Source organism: Podarcis melisellensis (genome assembly GCF_964234715.1).
Source record: "Podarcis melisellensis genome assembly, chromosome: 2".
Lineage (NCBI taxonomy): Eukaryota > Metazoa > Chordata > Lepidosauria > Squamata > Lacertidae > Podarcis > Podarcis melisellensis.
The window spans coordinates 69098011-69115966 of NC_138529.1; the positions used below are offsets into that span (position 1 = coordinate 69098011).

At 43.0% G+C, this 17956-nt stretch overlaps 1 protein-coding gene across 3 annotated transcripts in view; it reads right to left on the minus strand.

Moving 5' to 3' along the window:
• MST1R (macrophage stimulating 1 receptor) overlaps positions 1-17956 on the minus strand; it is a 53345-nt gene that overhangs the window by 14506 nt on the left and 20883 nt on the right. For all 3 annotated transcript variants that reach the window (XM_081900235.1, XM_081900237.1, XM_081900236.1), the window contains exons 3-10: positions 14101-14289; positions 13312-13434; positions 11283-11453; positions 9089-9267; positions 4602-4776; positions 3893-4038; positions 2065-2226; positions 1399-1492 (exon numbers count right to left, since the gene is read on the minus strand). In XM_081900235.1, the coding sequence (XP_081756361.1) occupies positions 1399-1492; positions 2065-2226; positions 3893-4038; positions 4602-4776; positions 9089-9267; positions 11283-11453; positions 13312-13434; positions 14101-14289 (1239 nt within the window). The remainder of the gene's footprint in view (positions 1-1398; positions 1493-2064; positions 2227-3892; positions 4039-4601; positions 4777-9088; positions 9268-11282; positions 11454-13311; positions 13435-14100; positions 14290-17956) is intronic.

Sequence of the window (17956 nt, forward strand, 5' to 3'; positions counted from 1 at the left end):
GATTTAAATCATGATTAAATCAGTGAGAGGGAAAGGGCACATTTAAATAATAATAATAATCAAGTCTCTCGGTGATACTTCATCATATATTTACTAAACAATGGTAAACATCTAAAATCTGCAAATTAGGCAGAGTTTAAGAATTCATATTTGAGAAATAATTGAACAAGTTCTTCATTTTCATAGAAAATATTCCTTTAACTCAATAGAAGCCATTGATTCAGTTTAGAAATTAGGGCTAATATATTTATATCATTTAATATTCACCAACTTATTCTTTAAGAGAAACTTAGCATTTTCATTGTTTAATGATCTACTTTAAACAGTTCTGAATATTTTTTTAAACCACATTTTACATTTTTTTAAAAATCCAATTTTTATCTACTCTTCATGCTGGCATTTTATTAAATGTGTTGGTACCACCCTGAAAGGTGACCTATAAATACAGACAACAACAACAACAACAACAACAACAACAACAACAACAACAACAACAACAACTCCTCTATACCCTGCACAGTATTCTATCCCTTTCCTACAGTTTTTGGTCTCTTTTTCCAATCCCTGACAAAAAGGATTTTTTAATCTGCCACAGCAAGACATGATACGATCATCCAGGATAAAAATTCTGAAGGGTGTTAATTGCTGAACATACTATTCACAATTCCAGCAGTTTTCATGTGATTTGATGGCGAAAGCTTTTACAACGAGCAGAATCAAAACCAGGTTTATTTAAGGCAAAACATAAGGAGAAATAGTTAAGAAGAATGAAAAAGTCAAAAACAACAGCAACCGAGTACTTGAAATATAAGGGTGTGGGGACAACTAAAAAAGTTGAACATTCCATAAAGGAAATGTTAATGTCTGAGGATAAAACAAACACAATGTATGCATAGCTAGGTGCCCCTCAGTTCATCTTTTCACACAAACGAAAGAAAATGCCTTTAGGTAGTCCTGGAAAAACTATTCAAGGATATTCTTACTCATTTAGCAGCAGGGAGGCACCTTCCTGCACAAACTTTGCTTTTGCATTATCTGTTGGTGAACTAAAACGTCACTACAGACTGCCTCCCCCCCTTCAAATTGTAATGATTTATTGGGTTGACCGAGAACATACAAGGACATACAGGGAGGTATTCTTACTGGGTGTCCCACACTTGCGGGAATCTGTTTCACAGAAAACATCTAAAATGCTGAAACTAAGAATTTCTAATACTTAAACACAGAATTCCTCTGAAGTACAGTAAGTCCTTTTTGTTTCAAAGTGTTACAAGCATATGGAGAAGGGTTACTTTGATATGGTATCTCATATATGCAGCATGTTTACTCAGGCCAATGGGACTTGCTCTCTAGAAAGTGTGCAGCCTTCCTTTCTCTCCCTCCACCTGCAATACTCACCTTAGCTTCAGTAAGCACTCCGGCAGACTCAAACTGCACCTTTGCATAATACACTGAATCCAAATTGGTGCCACTGATGGAGATATTTGAACCTCTGAAGAAGAAGAAAAATAAGAAGGCTGTGAAAAAGTTTCCTTATCAAGAGATCCTACAGGTATATCCTGGTTGTGTAGGCGGACCTGAGCAGTAAACATAGGAAATCGGTAATGGTACACCCAGTTCTGGTGGTATAAACATCCAAGTCTGTGTAGGCCAGTCTAAGGCCTATTTAGGATGAGATTCAGGCTGCAATGCTACATACACTTAGCTGGGATTAAGTCCCACTGACCTCAATGCAATTTACCTCCAGGTATCTGCATTGAATAGCCCTGTTGCTATGGAACTTCCATTTAATTTGGTTACATGAGATATTTGATGGCTTGGGACCAGGAACTTTGCTTCACAAATAGCATCACAGAAAGCCTAGAACAGGGAATGCAATGAGACAGGATGGAAAGAAGACATTCTTCCAAGAATCAGGGCAGCCTTTGACAACCAAGGGCCCTCCAGATGTTTTGGAATACAACTTCCAGCAGCCCCAGGCAGTGCTAGTTCTGTGTGTGTGTCTGTGTTATATTCCAAAAACATCTGGAGGTTCATGAAGGCTGAATAAGGGTGTCCACTCACTCATAGCTGCAGTTGGGAGCGATATGGTGTATCTGGGGATCTTCTCGATACCAGAAGGGCTTCGGAGAAAGAAACGGCTGTTCATCTATTACTACAGTCACAGAAGCGTTGCCCAGGTTGTTCACAGGAGGGGTGGTACAAATAATGGCTTCCTCTTTCTGGCTGGGGAAAAGAAGACAAACAGCATGGTAAGGCCCTGCTCAGCCACCTACCATTTAGTCCCATCCTCCACAAGGTCAGGGTGGAGGCAGTCCTTTGCATAATTGCATCATTGTACGTCATGTCACGATGCTGGGCCATGCCTGCAAACTGCCACCATGTAAAGAGGTGGACCCCCACACAATTATCTGCGCCTGCTCACTCTGAGAGATGTGAGAATGCGTCACCAGGGATGCAGGTCCTGACAAGACTCATGTGGCACAGCCTGATGAGAGTGTGACTAATTTAGTTAAGGAGATGCAGCATAACCAGACCTGGTGTCCGTGGTCCAGCTAGGTCAGGCGCTGGCTGAGGGGTTCAAGGACTTTGGGGGGGGGGTTCCCCTCACTGCTCTGCCCTGGCTGTGCTGCCATTCACCTTGGATGCTTTTCATGTGGTGAGTGGGGGTGCTGTTGCTGCTAAACAGCTTGGCTCCCCATCTGCAGTGGACACCCACAATTCTAAGGGATCCAAAATGCCATGTCCCACTACATAGATCTAGCAAACGTGTTGCTTTCATAGGTTCATAGTCTGGTTAGGGCTATATGAGTGTGAGCTTTGCATTGTGGGTAACTTAAGATGGTGGATAGTCACTGTAGATGGGAAACAAGCTTAGCTGCCATTCTGAAGTGCTGTTCCTTGTCCATCTGAAGCATATGGGGGATAGATGAAGGCTGAGAAAACATGTGGCAGCCTCCACAGCCATGGCAAGTAAGGCAAGGTCCTGTCCTGGTTGGGGTGGGGTGGGTGCTGAGGAGTGGATTGCTAGCACTGTGCCATGGCCTGGCACCAGCCCTGACCAAAACCACCATGCACTTTGGGATAGAGAAGAGATGCGAAACCATGTTTCTATCTTCCATTGAAGTTGTAATTAGATCCTAAGTCATCCTCATTCATTTTGAGGAACCTTAAAAAATAGTAGGTTCAAGCTAAAACTTTCCTTCCATACAGTATAGGCAAAAGATGGTTGAGAGGAGGAGTGGTGGCTGTCCTCTCCCGCACATACCTCTGCCTAGAGTAAGCATGATTATGGGAGTATTCATAACCATTCATAACAAAGGGAGATGGCAGATGGCTATGAACTCACATGCCCTGCAAAGCTCTACTCGGTTCATTTGCTTTCACACAAGCAATAGAGACTGTGACTCATTAGGAAAGTATGACTACGTGCAATCGCCAAAGAAGAAGAAGATGATGACTGGTGTAGGGGCAGGCAACCACAGATTTACACACAAAAGAACACAGGAAAAGAGTTGTCTGTTGCATCACCAAGATGTGGGAAGGATATTTCTGACACCTCAAACACTGACCATTTAAATTTAGGTACTCTGTATCATTTTCCTGGAGATAATACCAAAAGAATTGAAGAGATAAGGAAGCTGGTAACATCTTATAAGGTTGCCTCAAACCAGCCTCGCTAAGGTCTGTGGTCAGTCCATTAGCTTCACATTAATGCTACAGTGCTAGAAAATGAGAAAAATCCAACATATCTGGAAGCTGGTCAAAAATGTGTTAATCAACTTTCTAAATGTATTTTGAAAACCATAGCTCTATCCTTCATCAAAGGCCATGAACACAATTCCCAGTCTGACAAGCCAATGTTACAATTAAGTGTCACTATTTGCCATACCTTTCCCTTGAGACCAAGGGACAATCCCGACCATTAACCATCACCTTCCTTGTGCCTCCCACCAGAACGTTTTGTCCTTGGATAAAGATCTCTGTTCCTCCAGCCTGTGGGCCGTACGGTGGATGGATAGAAGTTATTTTAGGCAGCTGTTGATAGTGAAGAGAAGAAATGCTAAACTCACTGTATCAAACTCTCTGAGCCCTGTAACCAACTTTGAGAAAGAAAAGGGAAGGCCACTGTTTTTCACAGACATTGAGGTAAGGACAAGTAGTAAAGAATTTAAGCTGTGGCAAGGTAGTTTGGTGTAATATATTAAAAGAAATCCTGACCATCAGGACCAGAAAACAGAATAAAAGTAGAGGCTGTAAGACCTTCTTCTGGAAAAGTGTTTGCCTAGAGTGGCTGATTACTTGTTTTCAAGTAATAAAACTTGTTACTAGAGATTTATTAAGCAGAAAAGCCAGGGCTGGACCTGGGAGTTTAAAAATACAAAGCAGGTTTCCCACTAAAGCACCCAAACCCAGTAGTTGAGATCAGCAACCTTGCATTATGCCTCTGCACCAATAGCTCCCATGGAACACCAGCTGCAGAGCACCAGAACGCCTATCACTGGCTCTTAGCGGGTCTATTAAATTCTCATGACATCAATGAACAACAGCCATGGAGAAGCATGCAGGAGCAAAGGTAGTGGAAAGAAACCAAGGCTCACCTTAAATTCAAAGCCACTGAGGACTGAGGAGCCACTGATGTAAAATGGGGTGTGCTCCTTCTCTACAACAGTGACCTCAACCTTCTGTGGCCCCAGCATGTTCACTTCCTCTTTTGGTGTCAAAGTGCAGACAATAACTTCAACATAATCTTTCCAGCGCGGCACTTCACTGTACCTGAAAAGCAAAAAGGGTGCTGAAAGGATGCACAAGAAACTAATGTGATTATGATCTGCCTAATAAAGTCTAGTGGCTCTTTAGCACCATGAAATGGAAAAATATTCAAAATACTTCACTTGTACACTACTAACCTTAGGGCAGATGTGGGGAACCTCCTGCCTGTGAACCAGACCTGGCTAGCTGGACCTCCACATTTGACTTGCAGGGCTGTTTCAGGCAAGCCACACCTACCTGCCCTACACCGGATGTCATACATGAGGGTGTGGCTTCAAAGGAACATTAATGAATTTAACATGAGATCAGGGTTATTGCTTTGTTGGAGCAAGGTGCGCTCCCATCAGTTTATGAACAATGCCTGCTTCCTTTGCTCCAGCAGAAGGAAGCAGTTCCACTGAATCAGGGCTTCAAAGTGTAGCATCACCTGATGTCATAGTGATGGCAGGTGACTGACAGGTGGGCAAGGCCACATCCTTCTGTCAAATTTGGCTTGCAGGAGTAGGGAGATAAGGAACTGGCCTGCAGGTCATATAATGTACCACACAAAAAAAGATGCGGTACATTATCTGACCTACAGGCCAGTTCCTTATCTCCCTACCCCTGCAAGCCAAATTTGATAGAAAGATGTGACCTTACTGTTGGAGATGTAAAGAAGGGGAAGGTACATTTTACCATATGTGGGGGGATTGCAAGATTATTATTTTTTTAAAAAAATGGGAAATGATATACAATGAATTGAAAAAAATGTTTAAAATAACATTTGTTTAAAAACCAAAAGCATTTTGTTGGGTATTTTAGTACAAGATCTGCCGAATGAAAAACGGACATTATTCATGTATGCTACAACAGCAGCAAGAATCTTAATAGCACAAAATTGGAAGACTGGAGAAATACCATCAAAAGAACAATGGCAAGAAAAGTTTATGAACTATGCAGAGTTAGCAAAACTAACGGACAAACTGTGAAAAGGACAATAGTGACTTTGAAAAAGAATGGGAACCTTTTATAACATATTTGCAGAAACAACAACAAAAAATGAACTCATTGGCAGGGTTTAAATAAACATTTAGAACTTTATTTAAAGAGAACAAGAAGTATAACAATGGGACAACATAGTATTAAATACAAACAGCAGATTGTATCATTTGATGTAACAAACCAGAAATGGAAGCTGAGGGAAGTCAACAGGTAGGGGGGAAACTGGAAAATGAATGTTTAGTAATGATGATGGATATTTGTTGTAAGAAAGAAAATCAATAAAAATTATTATTATTATTTTAAAAAAAGATAAAGTACCGCATCTCTCCTTTACAGCAATTCATCTCTGAAGGGTGTGTTTGCAGAAAGTGGCAACAAGAGGATGGGTCTTTTCCATTGTAGTTGCCTATCTATGGAATGCTGTGCCCAGGAATGCTTATCGATGCCAAAATTGCCAGTTTTGAGGAACCAGGCAAAGGCATTCCTCTTCACCCAGACTTTGGGATCTCAATTTAAACTGAAATGTGATATGTTCTGTGGTCTGTTTTAATGCTTCTCTTTTAATGGGGTAGGATAGGAGAAGTCCTTTTTATTCTTGTTAATAGATGAGCACCTTCAGAAAAATATAGAAATTTAGGTTTTATGTTTGCTTATTCCATGGTTTTTGGAATCTACCGTATTTACGCGAATCTAATGTGTGCCTCAATTTTCAAAACCTTGAAACCAAAAAAGGATTTGCTGGCGAATATAAATGAGCCTTAAAACCTAATGCACACCCTAATTTTTGTGATGTAATTAGGCAAAAAATGGTGTGCTAACTTTGGTCCATCTATTTCAAGAGGTTCACTCTGAGTAAAAGTTAGTTGAATACGGTCCATACATATATATTATTGTGGCAATTTTCTTTGAATGCACACCTGCATATTGCAGGGTGAACTCAGGGAGCCAGCTTCTGTAAATACACAATGCCTGGGCTCCAGCATGCTGTTATAACTCCATCAACTGCCTCCTTCACAGAGGGCTTATCATCATCCTCAGTAGGGATTGTGGTGATGGATCAGCTTGGGTCAAGCAAGGGCTCCAGCTTGGAAATACTTGATCATTTATGGAATGGAAGAATTCAATTCACCTATTCCATTTGCGAGTCCAGAGTTAGATGTGAAAAATGGATCGGGCGACAGCAAGACATAACAACTGTGACTTCTGCTATGTCTTCCTATATACCTGTTTCTCCCTCTAAATAGTTTTTAAGAGGCATTTCCTTACCCAAATATGACCTGCCCTCTTGAATAAAATGCTGCCAGACAATGCTCAGTTGTTGGTTTTAGTTTTTTGCTTAATGCAGATCAAAGCTCACTAGAATGACTGACTCCAGCATGGGCCATGGAGGTGAAACTCTATTTGTACTAATAGGGAACAGTAGAAACTGCTGTTTCATTTCCGCTCCGGGAAAGCTGCCAATGTCTAAACTGTGACACACAGAAATGTCTCCTCTCCTGATTTCAACATGTAAGTGTAAGGCTGCTATGACATCATCTGAGGGCCTCACACAGGCAGAAAGAAGTACCAGAAGGAACTCTAGAAAAAGTCATCTTCTAACCATAAGCCCCGCATTTTGCATCTAGTCTATGAATACATTGATTAAATGAGGAGAGAGAGAAGGATTTAGCCACATGGATAAAACTGTGCAAAGTAAAAGGGGCCAATTATTCAATGACTGAACTGCTACCCTCACAGAACCGGCAGGACCTCTGCAACCATGAAGACTAGAAAATCCCCTCCCCCCATAAAAAGTGCTTAGAATCTCAGGATTCTACTGAGATTTTGTCGGATGCCACATACATTCTACACTCCACAGTACTTTCATCTTTAGAGCTCTGAAAAAGAACATTCTAAACCACCACCAATGTTTTATTCATATTATAATTCCCTTCTAATGGTGCTCAGGGAGCTGTGAGGAAAGAACAACAAACCACACAAAAATTCATTTAAGCTGAGTGGTACAAACACTCTGAGGTGAAAGGAGAAAGAGAGTCTGTTCACTAAGGCTCCCACACAACCTACACCGTACCCCTACAGAGCCCTATGTCTTCCTAAACTTATCCCTTGGCTGGCCCCATTTTCCTTCAGGAAGATACCAGAAGCTGAAGAAAACATTAGACCACTGCTGGCTTAATGTCCCTTAGCAGTGAAAACACAGAGTCCAAACCAAGAGAAGAGAGCACTTTTCCACCAGTTTTCCCTAGACAGCTTATCAGCTGTGGCCTCACTCTCCCCATCTGGCCTCACACATACCATGTGGAGTCTGAACAGAGCACTGTGCCATTGTTAGACAAGGCCTCTGAGATTAAGGGCTCATCCACACTTCCACTTGTCCTTCCACTTTCTGCTTGGAAAACCTGCTCTTTGGTGCTGAATCGGAACAAATGCTAATCAGGTTTTCTGCAGATTGGCATTTGCTCCTATTCAGTGCTGGGTTTTCCCAGGGAACGCAGTGGGGTAAATGGAAAACCACTCATACCTGTGCCTAGAAAGCACAGGACAAGGGTGAAACCCCTCAGACCCATGCTTTTTAGGCACAGGACAAGTGGAAATGTGGACCAGTCCTTAATCAACGCATCACTCAGTATGTTCCTGGTGTGAAGCACTGAAGAACAACACCAAAGGGAGATAGTTCTTCATAGGGACCATGGGACAAGCATGCACAAAGGAATTCCCTTCGATCTTGAACGCCAACCCGGAATGTAAAACTCCTGGATGAGAGGGAATATTGCTTAACTTTGTACATTATAGTCTGCCTGCTTATAGTCCATCTTATTTTGAAGGCTCAGGGCAGCTTTCAACCTGAAAATACAGGGTATAATTCAACATAGTGCTAAGCAGACTGCTCCACCAGCTGAAGTGTTTCTGCTTGCCTGATGGCATGCTCTCTCCTCTCCTCTCCTCCCCCTTGTGCAGACTTCCACTAGTAGGACCAGATGGTTGGACACGGCCCTTAACTTCTCCAAATTTAAAACAGAATTTATATATAATTATAACACCATGGGAAGTCTCCATGCTTCTACTAACCTATCCAACCTGCCTTCACCCTGCAAAGGTAGCCCAGACACACAGGCCTAACAAGACTTCCAGAAGGTGCTCAGGCTGAGATTGTGGTGAATCTCCAAAGAAAAACAACCACCAAGAATTCCTCTCTGCACACCTTTCTTACATGCATAAGGAACATTTACAGAATGCTAGTCTGTGTAGATGCAGGGCTGAGAAAGTGAACAGGAAAGAAGGAAGGGGGAATAATGTTTGCAGGCTGCGTGTTTTTTTAACTTTCAAACGTTACCTGTTTTCTAGGCTCTCTTCAAACAGTATGGTGCAATTCTTCCGTCCCACTGTAACCTTGTAGTCACCAAGGGTTGAAGGTGAGGCATCCATGCCACTGAAATATGAACCTGAACGAAAGCCTGAGCCACAGAGTGTCACCTTAGTGCTGCCTTGTAGTGGTGCATTTCTGGGGTAGAACTGTGAAAGCAGATGATACACAAAGCTTTACTTACACAGTCACCAGCAAGATTTGAATAGCCCTTAGATACACCTGTCTGCTGCTCAAGTTCCAAACACCAATAAGACCCAGTTATTGCCCCTAGGCAATGTTGCAGACATACTCTGACACAAAGAGAACTTACCTGGGAATGACAATTTTTTCTCCAGGCCCTTCCCTAACTGCTGCAAAAAGCCTTAGGTTAGGATTCACTTCCATTTGGAGGGAAGATGTTGAATGAATTATTAGGATAAGCTGTTGCTTGGACCAAGTGCAGGAAAGTTCAACTGCATGCAGTAAAAGGTGCACACAGTCCATATGGGGAACATAAAGTGGCAGTTATCCCAATTATCTGCAATTAGTTAACATGTTGTTTCAAAAACTGTCTAGGATCAAGGCTGGCATGGTCAGGCTAAACTAATGGTGTGATGATGTCACCAACCAAACCTTGAACAAGGGTGAATAGCAGCAAGCTGGGATAGTTCCACTTCTTGAAAGTGCTACTTTGGTGCTGAAAACATTTGAGCATGAACATTTAATACTCCCTTGCTTTATGCTCACAACAAACTTATTTTTCTTCACTGTTGAGGCCACGTGAAAGTGACTTGATGAAGGCCACCCAGTTTGCTTCAAGGGTGAGCTTAGATCTGAATCTGTCACCCATATTCAAAATCAGTATAAACATGGTATCACAGCATTTGCCTAAAATTTAATACAGGGAGCAAAATATGCAAATGGTGAAACATTTAAACAACTCTAAGTGTGCTTCTTCAATAATATTTTTATATGTTATTTATCTAGTTAAGAAATGAATAAAGAAAGAGTGAAGTAGAAGTTTAAATTTATTCCTTTATCAAGCTGTTACTCTGCCTCTTTTTGAAGCCAAACTAATTTGACCTAATGACTCCATGTGACGACAAGTGACTAACGTTAATGGTTAAGAGTTTACCTCAGAACGGTTTGCTCTGCTAAATATTAACTCACCTTAAAGGAATATAGGAATCACAGTGCGGCCACATCAAAAGCCACAAAAAGACAGTCTTAATCAGCCCTAGCAGCAAACCATGATTATGCATAGACTCTTTATTAGTATCAAGGAGACTTTTTAGATGCCCGCAGTGGTGTGAAGATGACCCCATTCCAGAGGAGCCACTGTACACCCACGTGGGAATGTGGCCTTTGGCCTGAAAAAGCTTTCCCCCACCCCTGCTGTAAAAGGAGCAAGTGTATGTGGTCTCCATATACTGGCTGTTTCATGTGCACCAGCCCCAACCTGCTTGAGTTTTCGCGCTATAGCTGAAAACTCATCAGCCCACCTTTGTCCCCACATGACTGTTCCTTGTGTATGTCAAATGCAGTGAGTTGTTCCAAAAGATACGAAGGATGTGAATGTGTAATATCGATATAGGCTTTCATTGCACTAGGTTTGTGGGTTTTCTAATTTTCTGTTTGGGAAACAATGACACTGCCCTCACTATAGGCAAAACACAGGAGAACACAGTGCTCAATGATGCCATGCTAAAGTCACCCTTTCAGGAAAGATGAAAAGGGTCACATAGAGTAAAAGAGAGAGGGAGGGTGTGGGTTGTTGTTTTTTGTCCCCCACCCCCCATGGCTCACTCGAGAAGTTGAGCCAGTGGTGAGGGAGATGTCTTAAGTGCTCTATTTGGAAGAACACACAAAGCAAGAGGTTAAGACAAAAAGAAAAAATACACCCCGTGGAAAACATAATAACTAATGCAAAATGCAGGTGGTGCATGTCTCAGGAAATGCAGGCATTAGGGGTCCCAAGATGCCCAGAGTACTTTAGGCTTTATGACAAACACATTTGACAAACAGAAATATAAAAAAAGCCAGACATTTAACAAAGGGTGGAGGAAAGAACTAAGGCAGTCCCAAAGCACCAAATAGCTCAGTGAGCATAGCTGCAGTGTGCATAAACCACCATGTCAATGTACCATTAGGCAATCTCATACATAAGAAGATACTTGCGTACATCAGTGAGGACAGGAGAGCAGCTCTTCTGGTTCCACTCTGCCTTGCAGTCTTCCTGACGGGTGCATGCATTTCCACACCAGCCACACTGCATGAAACGCTCTGCCTTCAGGCAGCGGAAGCATGTCAGGAAATGGCGACAGCCTGGACCAGTTATTTTCACCTGGGACACCTGCAAGATGGACAGTTGCAAAAGAGGATGGGTGGAGCTCAACTTTGCATGCAGAAGGTCCTTGTTTCAATCCTCAATGTCTCCAGGTGGGACTGGGAAAGATCCCTGCCTGAAACCCTGGATAGCCACTGCCAGGCAGTGCAGGTCAGCAGCATTGACCCTCCAACGCCCTGTGAGACCATTTTCCCCAGCAGGCTGACCACCCACTGCCCCACACCTGGTATCATGTATGACAGTCAGGTGTGGGGCAGGAGAATATATGTATCTAAAGGAGCCTTAAAATGCACACCCAAGTGTTCACTGGAAAATGGGTTTGCATCAAAGATCCAAGCCCCACTTGGATCAGCTTCGCTATAAAGTACTGGAAACTCCTGGGTGCAGCCAATCCAAGCAGGGAATGACATCGCCACCAAACAGCTAAATGGCACTGACTTCAAGGCTGGCTTGGATCCACTGGGATCTTCCTGTGCAGCACAGCTTGAACTCAAGCTACACTGCAAAGTAAAAATGGGTCTTTTGGCATCATGTTGATGTCAGGTGATTGACAGGGGGGTTGGCACTTAACTCCCCCATGCTTGGCGTTGACAAGCCTGAGCAGGATGAACCAATGACCTGACTTACTGTAAGGTAGCTTTCTATGTTCCTATGTCAAGGGGACTGATGGTCTTTCCAACAGCACATCTTTCAAACAGCATGTACTTTGCTCACCAAGAAAATCAATTTATTTATAAGTATTTTTATACCGTCCTTTAACCATATTCCCAGGGTGGTCCACAACAGGAAAAACCCAATGAATGCAATCTACCCTCAGAACAGCCCCCCCCTTGTGCATCTGCCACTTGGTGCTTGTAGCTTGTATCAAGGCATCAAGACATCAGAGAGACGAAGCAGGTGGGCTCCTAATACTCCTGGTCTCAGCAAGGAGCTGTCATCAAGTTCTGAGCTCTGTTTTACAGAATATTTTTTTCTCCCCCAGTAAAGCTAGAATGAGTTGGCAGCAGAAAATGCCAAAAGCCTTGCTAAAATCCAGTGGGATTTTCCATTTGATGAAGCCAATGAGACCAAAAAAGGTTAGGTAGGCAGCCCTAGAGCTATCAGAAGAAGAAAGTGAAGCCCAATGAAATGGTGACTTAGAAGCACCAATTTTTCAATTAAAGTTCCAACATCCTAGGAGAGATAAATGACTGGCTAGAGACAGCAAGTTCAAAGGATTTCTGTAGAAAGAAATGAAAATTTAAAGGGCTGGAAGAGTCAAGGAAATGTTAATGGAAGAATAAGGTGAAAAAGTAGCTCAAATAAGCCTTTGTGATCTTGAAGGGGGAGACATCTGCTACTCTGACATAGCTTAAGAAGATAGTTCTTTCCAAAAAGGATCATACTTAGGGTCAATCAGTCCTGGAGGACTGTATCTCCTCAGAATGCCAGAGGTAAATTGAATGGTCTTCCACCTCACAAATTTTCTGCCTGTGGAAAGGGAGGAGATGACCCTTGGGGTCCCTTCCAACTCTACAATTCTATTATTCTATGACTAGGCTAGAACTCTTATCCCTGGTGTATGCATTTTCGGCAGGCAGGCAGGCAGGCAGGCAGGTTTTTTATGTGGGGTGCTATCAAAACATGTACACTCTATGTGCACTCTAAACTGGTGCAGAAGGCCTCTGCGACTCAGTTTTCCTGAATATATACTTTGGGTCTGAGATGATGGGTGATGAGATCAGAGCAACCTCAGCATTCTCTCCGTTTGTAAAAATCAAAGCACCTGTAGAATAACCCTCCTCCCACCCAGAAACAAGCAAATAAGTAATGCATCCTTTGAAATCTCATGCACAGTCGAGCTTCAGAACCTCACATCTCTTACCTTTTTTCCTGTGACAAACAGCAAAGAGTCATTCAGCTTGCTGACTTCTCGCAGCACTGGCAATGTCTCCCCCAAGGAGAAGTTGGCCAATATGTTTGTGTAGAGATTGGATGGAAGAACCACCTAGGAACATACACACACAAAAGCTTACACACCCTCAGCAGCTGTTTTTAGTGGCACAGGGACAGTTGTAGGGAACTTCTTCATTAATTTGGCAACCACATCTGTCTGCTGGGGCTGCAAATTACAAGCAGGAGAGTAACTCTATGTTTTTATGAACATCTCTGCACACTGCTAAGTGCTATGAGATGCTGAAATAGACGTATGAATAGATTTGGGCACCCGGGATTCATGTTCGACTCTCCAACAACCTCAAGGGTAATTCCTAATAGCAATTTCAATTATGATAAATCCTTGAGAAGTTTAGCTGTTGACACTTCCTACAAGAAACATTGGGAATTATAATTTTGTGAGCATGTTGAAAAAAACCCTTGTTTGTTATCCCTAGTTCCCTCAAAGATCTAGAACTAGGGAAAGGGTTTCTTGTAGAAAGAATAAGAGGAGAATAAAATAAAATTAGCTTAATTTGACAGTGGAAACATGGTAACATTTCCTAAATGTTAATGGTTTGGCTTTACAGCTTTAAAAGTACCACAAGAAGCCATTTAAATACATGATGGTATTTAAAGAGATATTTAAACACTTGCAGCAGATGATAGCACAGAGGTTCACCATATTATAAACACGTATTAATAGATATAAAAAGCAGAGCTGCAGCTCTTAACTGACCTGCAGAACACGTCCTTCTGATGTGCCTAGATGAGCCACAGTCACCTCATCTATTACAGTTACAAAGATGGAGGTCAGCAGCACTCCCGCCATACGTCCATTGAAGAGGTCCACCCTGTAGTAATTTGTAGAGATGAAAGTGGGCTTCTTCCAGCAGCTGGTGTCCACCAGTGGGGCTGAGAAATTTACCTGGCATGACAGAGAACAGGTGCTGTTTCAGATGCTAAGTGAAACTTGCTAGGAGTCTCAAACTGGGGACTTTAGCATTCCCACACCACCAGGTCACCAGAGGCAGCTTCCTAGTCTGGCCTCTGTTGTACAGCAGTGCAACCCCCATAATGGCCAGAGGGGGCGCTAATGCTTTGTCGCGCCAACCATAACAAGTGACTTGAAGTTTCAATAAAAGCTTGGCTGAACCTATACAATTGTTCAAGGCTGAACAACTTTTTAATGACAGAAGGTACTAAGTAGACTCCTGCCTTGCCTCTACTTGCCTCATCATCCAGCTCTGAAATTTGGGGGTTTTATTGATGGGCAGGGCATAAACCCTCAAACAAACACACAAACACACCAGGCATACAGCCCAACTTAGACCACATCATCTGTCTCTGGGCCTTTCGATCATTGCCTGCCTGCTCTGTAACCTGGCCAATGGAAGGTCTGGATCACGCTGTTTGCTTCTGACTTTGCTGGGCCCTGACACGGAACAGGAAGGTTAAATACCAATTATCTAGTCTGGTCCCTCTCTATCAGCCTGCCAAAGCAAAGAATTGTAAGACAACAGCTTCTCCAGGTTCACCCTTGCCCTCTGCTGGAGCCTTATGAGACTAGAAATCCTGGTTTGTTTACATGCCAGAAAGTCCAGCTGCCTTTTTATTTAATACCCTGGCAATAAATATATTCTGCTTTCTTCCCCTGTTGTACCCACTTCTATTTTGTTTATTTATTTAGGAATGTCAAACAGATAAATAGCTACGTGATTTTTAAAAGACATATGAAGGCAGCCCTGTTCAGGGATTTTTTTTAGTGTGTGATGTTGTATTGTGTTTTTACTATTTCTTGTTGGGAGCCGCCCAGAGTGGCTGGGGCAACCTAGTCAGATGGGCAGCATATAAATAATAAATTGTTGTTATTGTTGTTGTTGTTATTATTATTATTATTGATTAACACACCTACTAACTGAGTTTTTTGAGGCAGCTTCTAATATATTAAAAATTGAGTTGTTATGTGCATAATCACAAAATGTACAGTATTTGCACGTTTTTCCCCCAATCCCAGCCCATAAATGGCAGTCAAATGAGCTGGATGTGGGGTCCCTGCCAGCCAGGTCTTTCTCACTGGGCTTCTCACAGCTTCTGGCTCTGGTGCCAGAGGCAGGAAGTGCTAAGGGAGAAAAGGTGTTAGAAGCTTCTCCTCAGTCCTCCAATGTTCCAACGGCCCATACTCTTACCATACTTTCGCCCATAGTCCTGCAACATAAGCCATGTGTCTGTTGGATGTGACTATATAACTGAACCAATCAGAGTCTGCATTTTTAACCAAATAGTCCCAAGTTAAGGACACAACATTCAGCCGTACACAATACATTCCTGGTGTATTGCTTCTCCCTGCTTGATTGCAGCAGCACATGCTATCCTGCTACTTATTGTGCCCTAGAGACATTCTCCTCCAGTATATGAAGCTGAGCTCACAAGGAAATGAGAGTCTTCTCACTTGGCCCTGGATTAACACCAGCCATTCCTAGCACACAAGCAACCAAATGTTTTCAGAGTAGACAGTACACTTTAGTCACAGTCAAAGCCTGCAGAGCTATAAGGAGCAAGAGCAGATGCTGCCGGAGAGATTGACCAATTACTGTAAACAAAGCAAGCCTTAAGGACACACAAAATTATGCAAGGCACTCTTATGAAATGGAAGAGACATCTGGAGTTTCTTCAAGATCAGATTAATGAGACACAAAGCAAAGGGCAATATAAGCAGCCAAATGACAACTACAGGAAAGAGGAAAGCGTCAGTCATTCTTCAGAGAAAAAGACAAGAGATTAGGCTTAACTGAATTCACAATAATGGAGCACACACATAGGCATTTTTTAAAAGAAAAGAAAAGAGGGAAAATAAAACTTGCAATAACACCCCACCAAAGCCCAGTTCAGATTTACGAGGAAGCCATAGTTTCCTGCTACATGAATAAACCATCTGCTTATGGTTTTGAGCAAACCACAGATCCTGATAACAACCAATCTCAGAGAATTATGGCTTCTTTCAAACCTAGGATTGACTTGCCTAAGATCCAGGACAAAGTGCCGCCTTTTGGAAATTGACCCCAGACATCAATTCCGCCTTTGAAATCCCGGTAATGTCCAGGAAAATCTGGACGCATGGTAGTCCTATTTAAACCACAGTCCTGCAAGCCTAATCAGCGCATCAAGTCTTCCCTGGTGGCCTGCCAGCTCATTTCCTGAATTTGTTGGCAGGGATGCTACTGCAGGGGAAAAAAATAGTCTGCAGAGAACCGGTGGTGACAGAATGATTTTCATTCCCATCATGGCAATGGACAGGGCAGAGATGCAGTGCCTCCAGGGCACTTCAGAAAGTCAGTGTGATGTCTTGGGAATAGGGCAATGTTTATTCCCATCATGGCTTCATAGTTTCAACTCCCTGGCAACCCAATGCCATTATGGGGGTGCAAATTGCTCCTCCTCACTCATTAACTCTATTATCTGATAAGGGAGGAGACTCAACCCCCCTCATTGGCTGATCTGCATAGTTCAACTGAAAAGGTTTCTCATGGGTCATAGACCCATAGAATTGTAGAGTTGGAAGTGATCTCAAGGGTCTAGTCCATGGGTAGGCAAACTAAGGCCCGAGGGCCGGATCCGGCCCAATCGCCTTCTCAATCTGGCCTGCAGACGGTCCGGGAATCAGCATGTTTTTACATGAGTGGAATGTGTCCTTTTATTTAAAATGCATCTCTGGGTTATTTGTGAGGCATAGGAATTCATTCATTTCCCCCTCCAAAATATAGTCCGGCCCCCCACAAGGTCTGAGGGACAGTGGACTAGCCTGCTGCTGAAAACGTTTGCTGACCCCTGAGTCCAACCTCCTGCTATGCAGGAATTTCAACTAGCTCATGCATGACCAACTGTCGTCCAACATCTGCTTAAAAACCACCAAGGTAGGGGAGTTCATCACCTCTTGTGGAAGTCTGTTCCACTGTCAAGCAGTTCTTACTGTCATAAAGTTTTTCTGATGTTTAGCTGAAATCTCCTTTCTTGTAACTTAAATCCACTGGTTTGGGTCCTGGCCTCCAGGGCAGGAGAATACAAACTTGCTCCATCCTCCATGTGACAACCCTTTAGTCATTTGAAGGTGGCTATCATATCTTGAAACTAAATCCTTCGAAGACAGAGGTCCTATGGCTGGGTCTGGATGGCATGGAGATGAGAGACCAACTCCCTTCTCTTGCAGGGGCCCAATTAGTGCCATTGCCTTCCGTTAAGAGTTTGGGTGTAATCCTTGACGCCTCCCTTTCCATGGAGGCGCAAGTTACAGCAACAGCCAAGGTGACATTTTTCCACCTTAGCCGCATCAAGCAGTTGGTCCCTTACCTTTCCCGCCCCGACCTGGCCACAGTGATCCATGCAACGGTCATCTCCAGGCTTGACTACTGTAATTCGCTCTACGTTGGGCTGCCCTTGAAGCTGACCCAGAAACTCCAGAGGGTTCAGAATGCTGCAGCGAGACTCCTCACAGGGTCTCTACCATGGGAGCATATTCACCCAGTGCTTTTCAAACTGCACTGGCTCCTGGTAGAGTACAGGGTCAGATTTAAGGTGCTGCTTTTGACCTTTAAAGC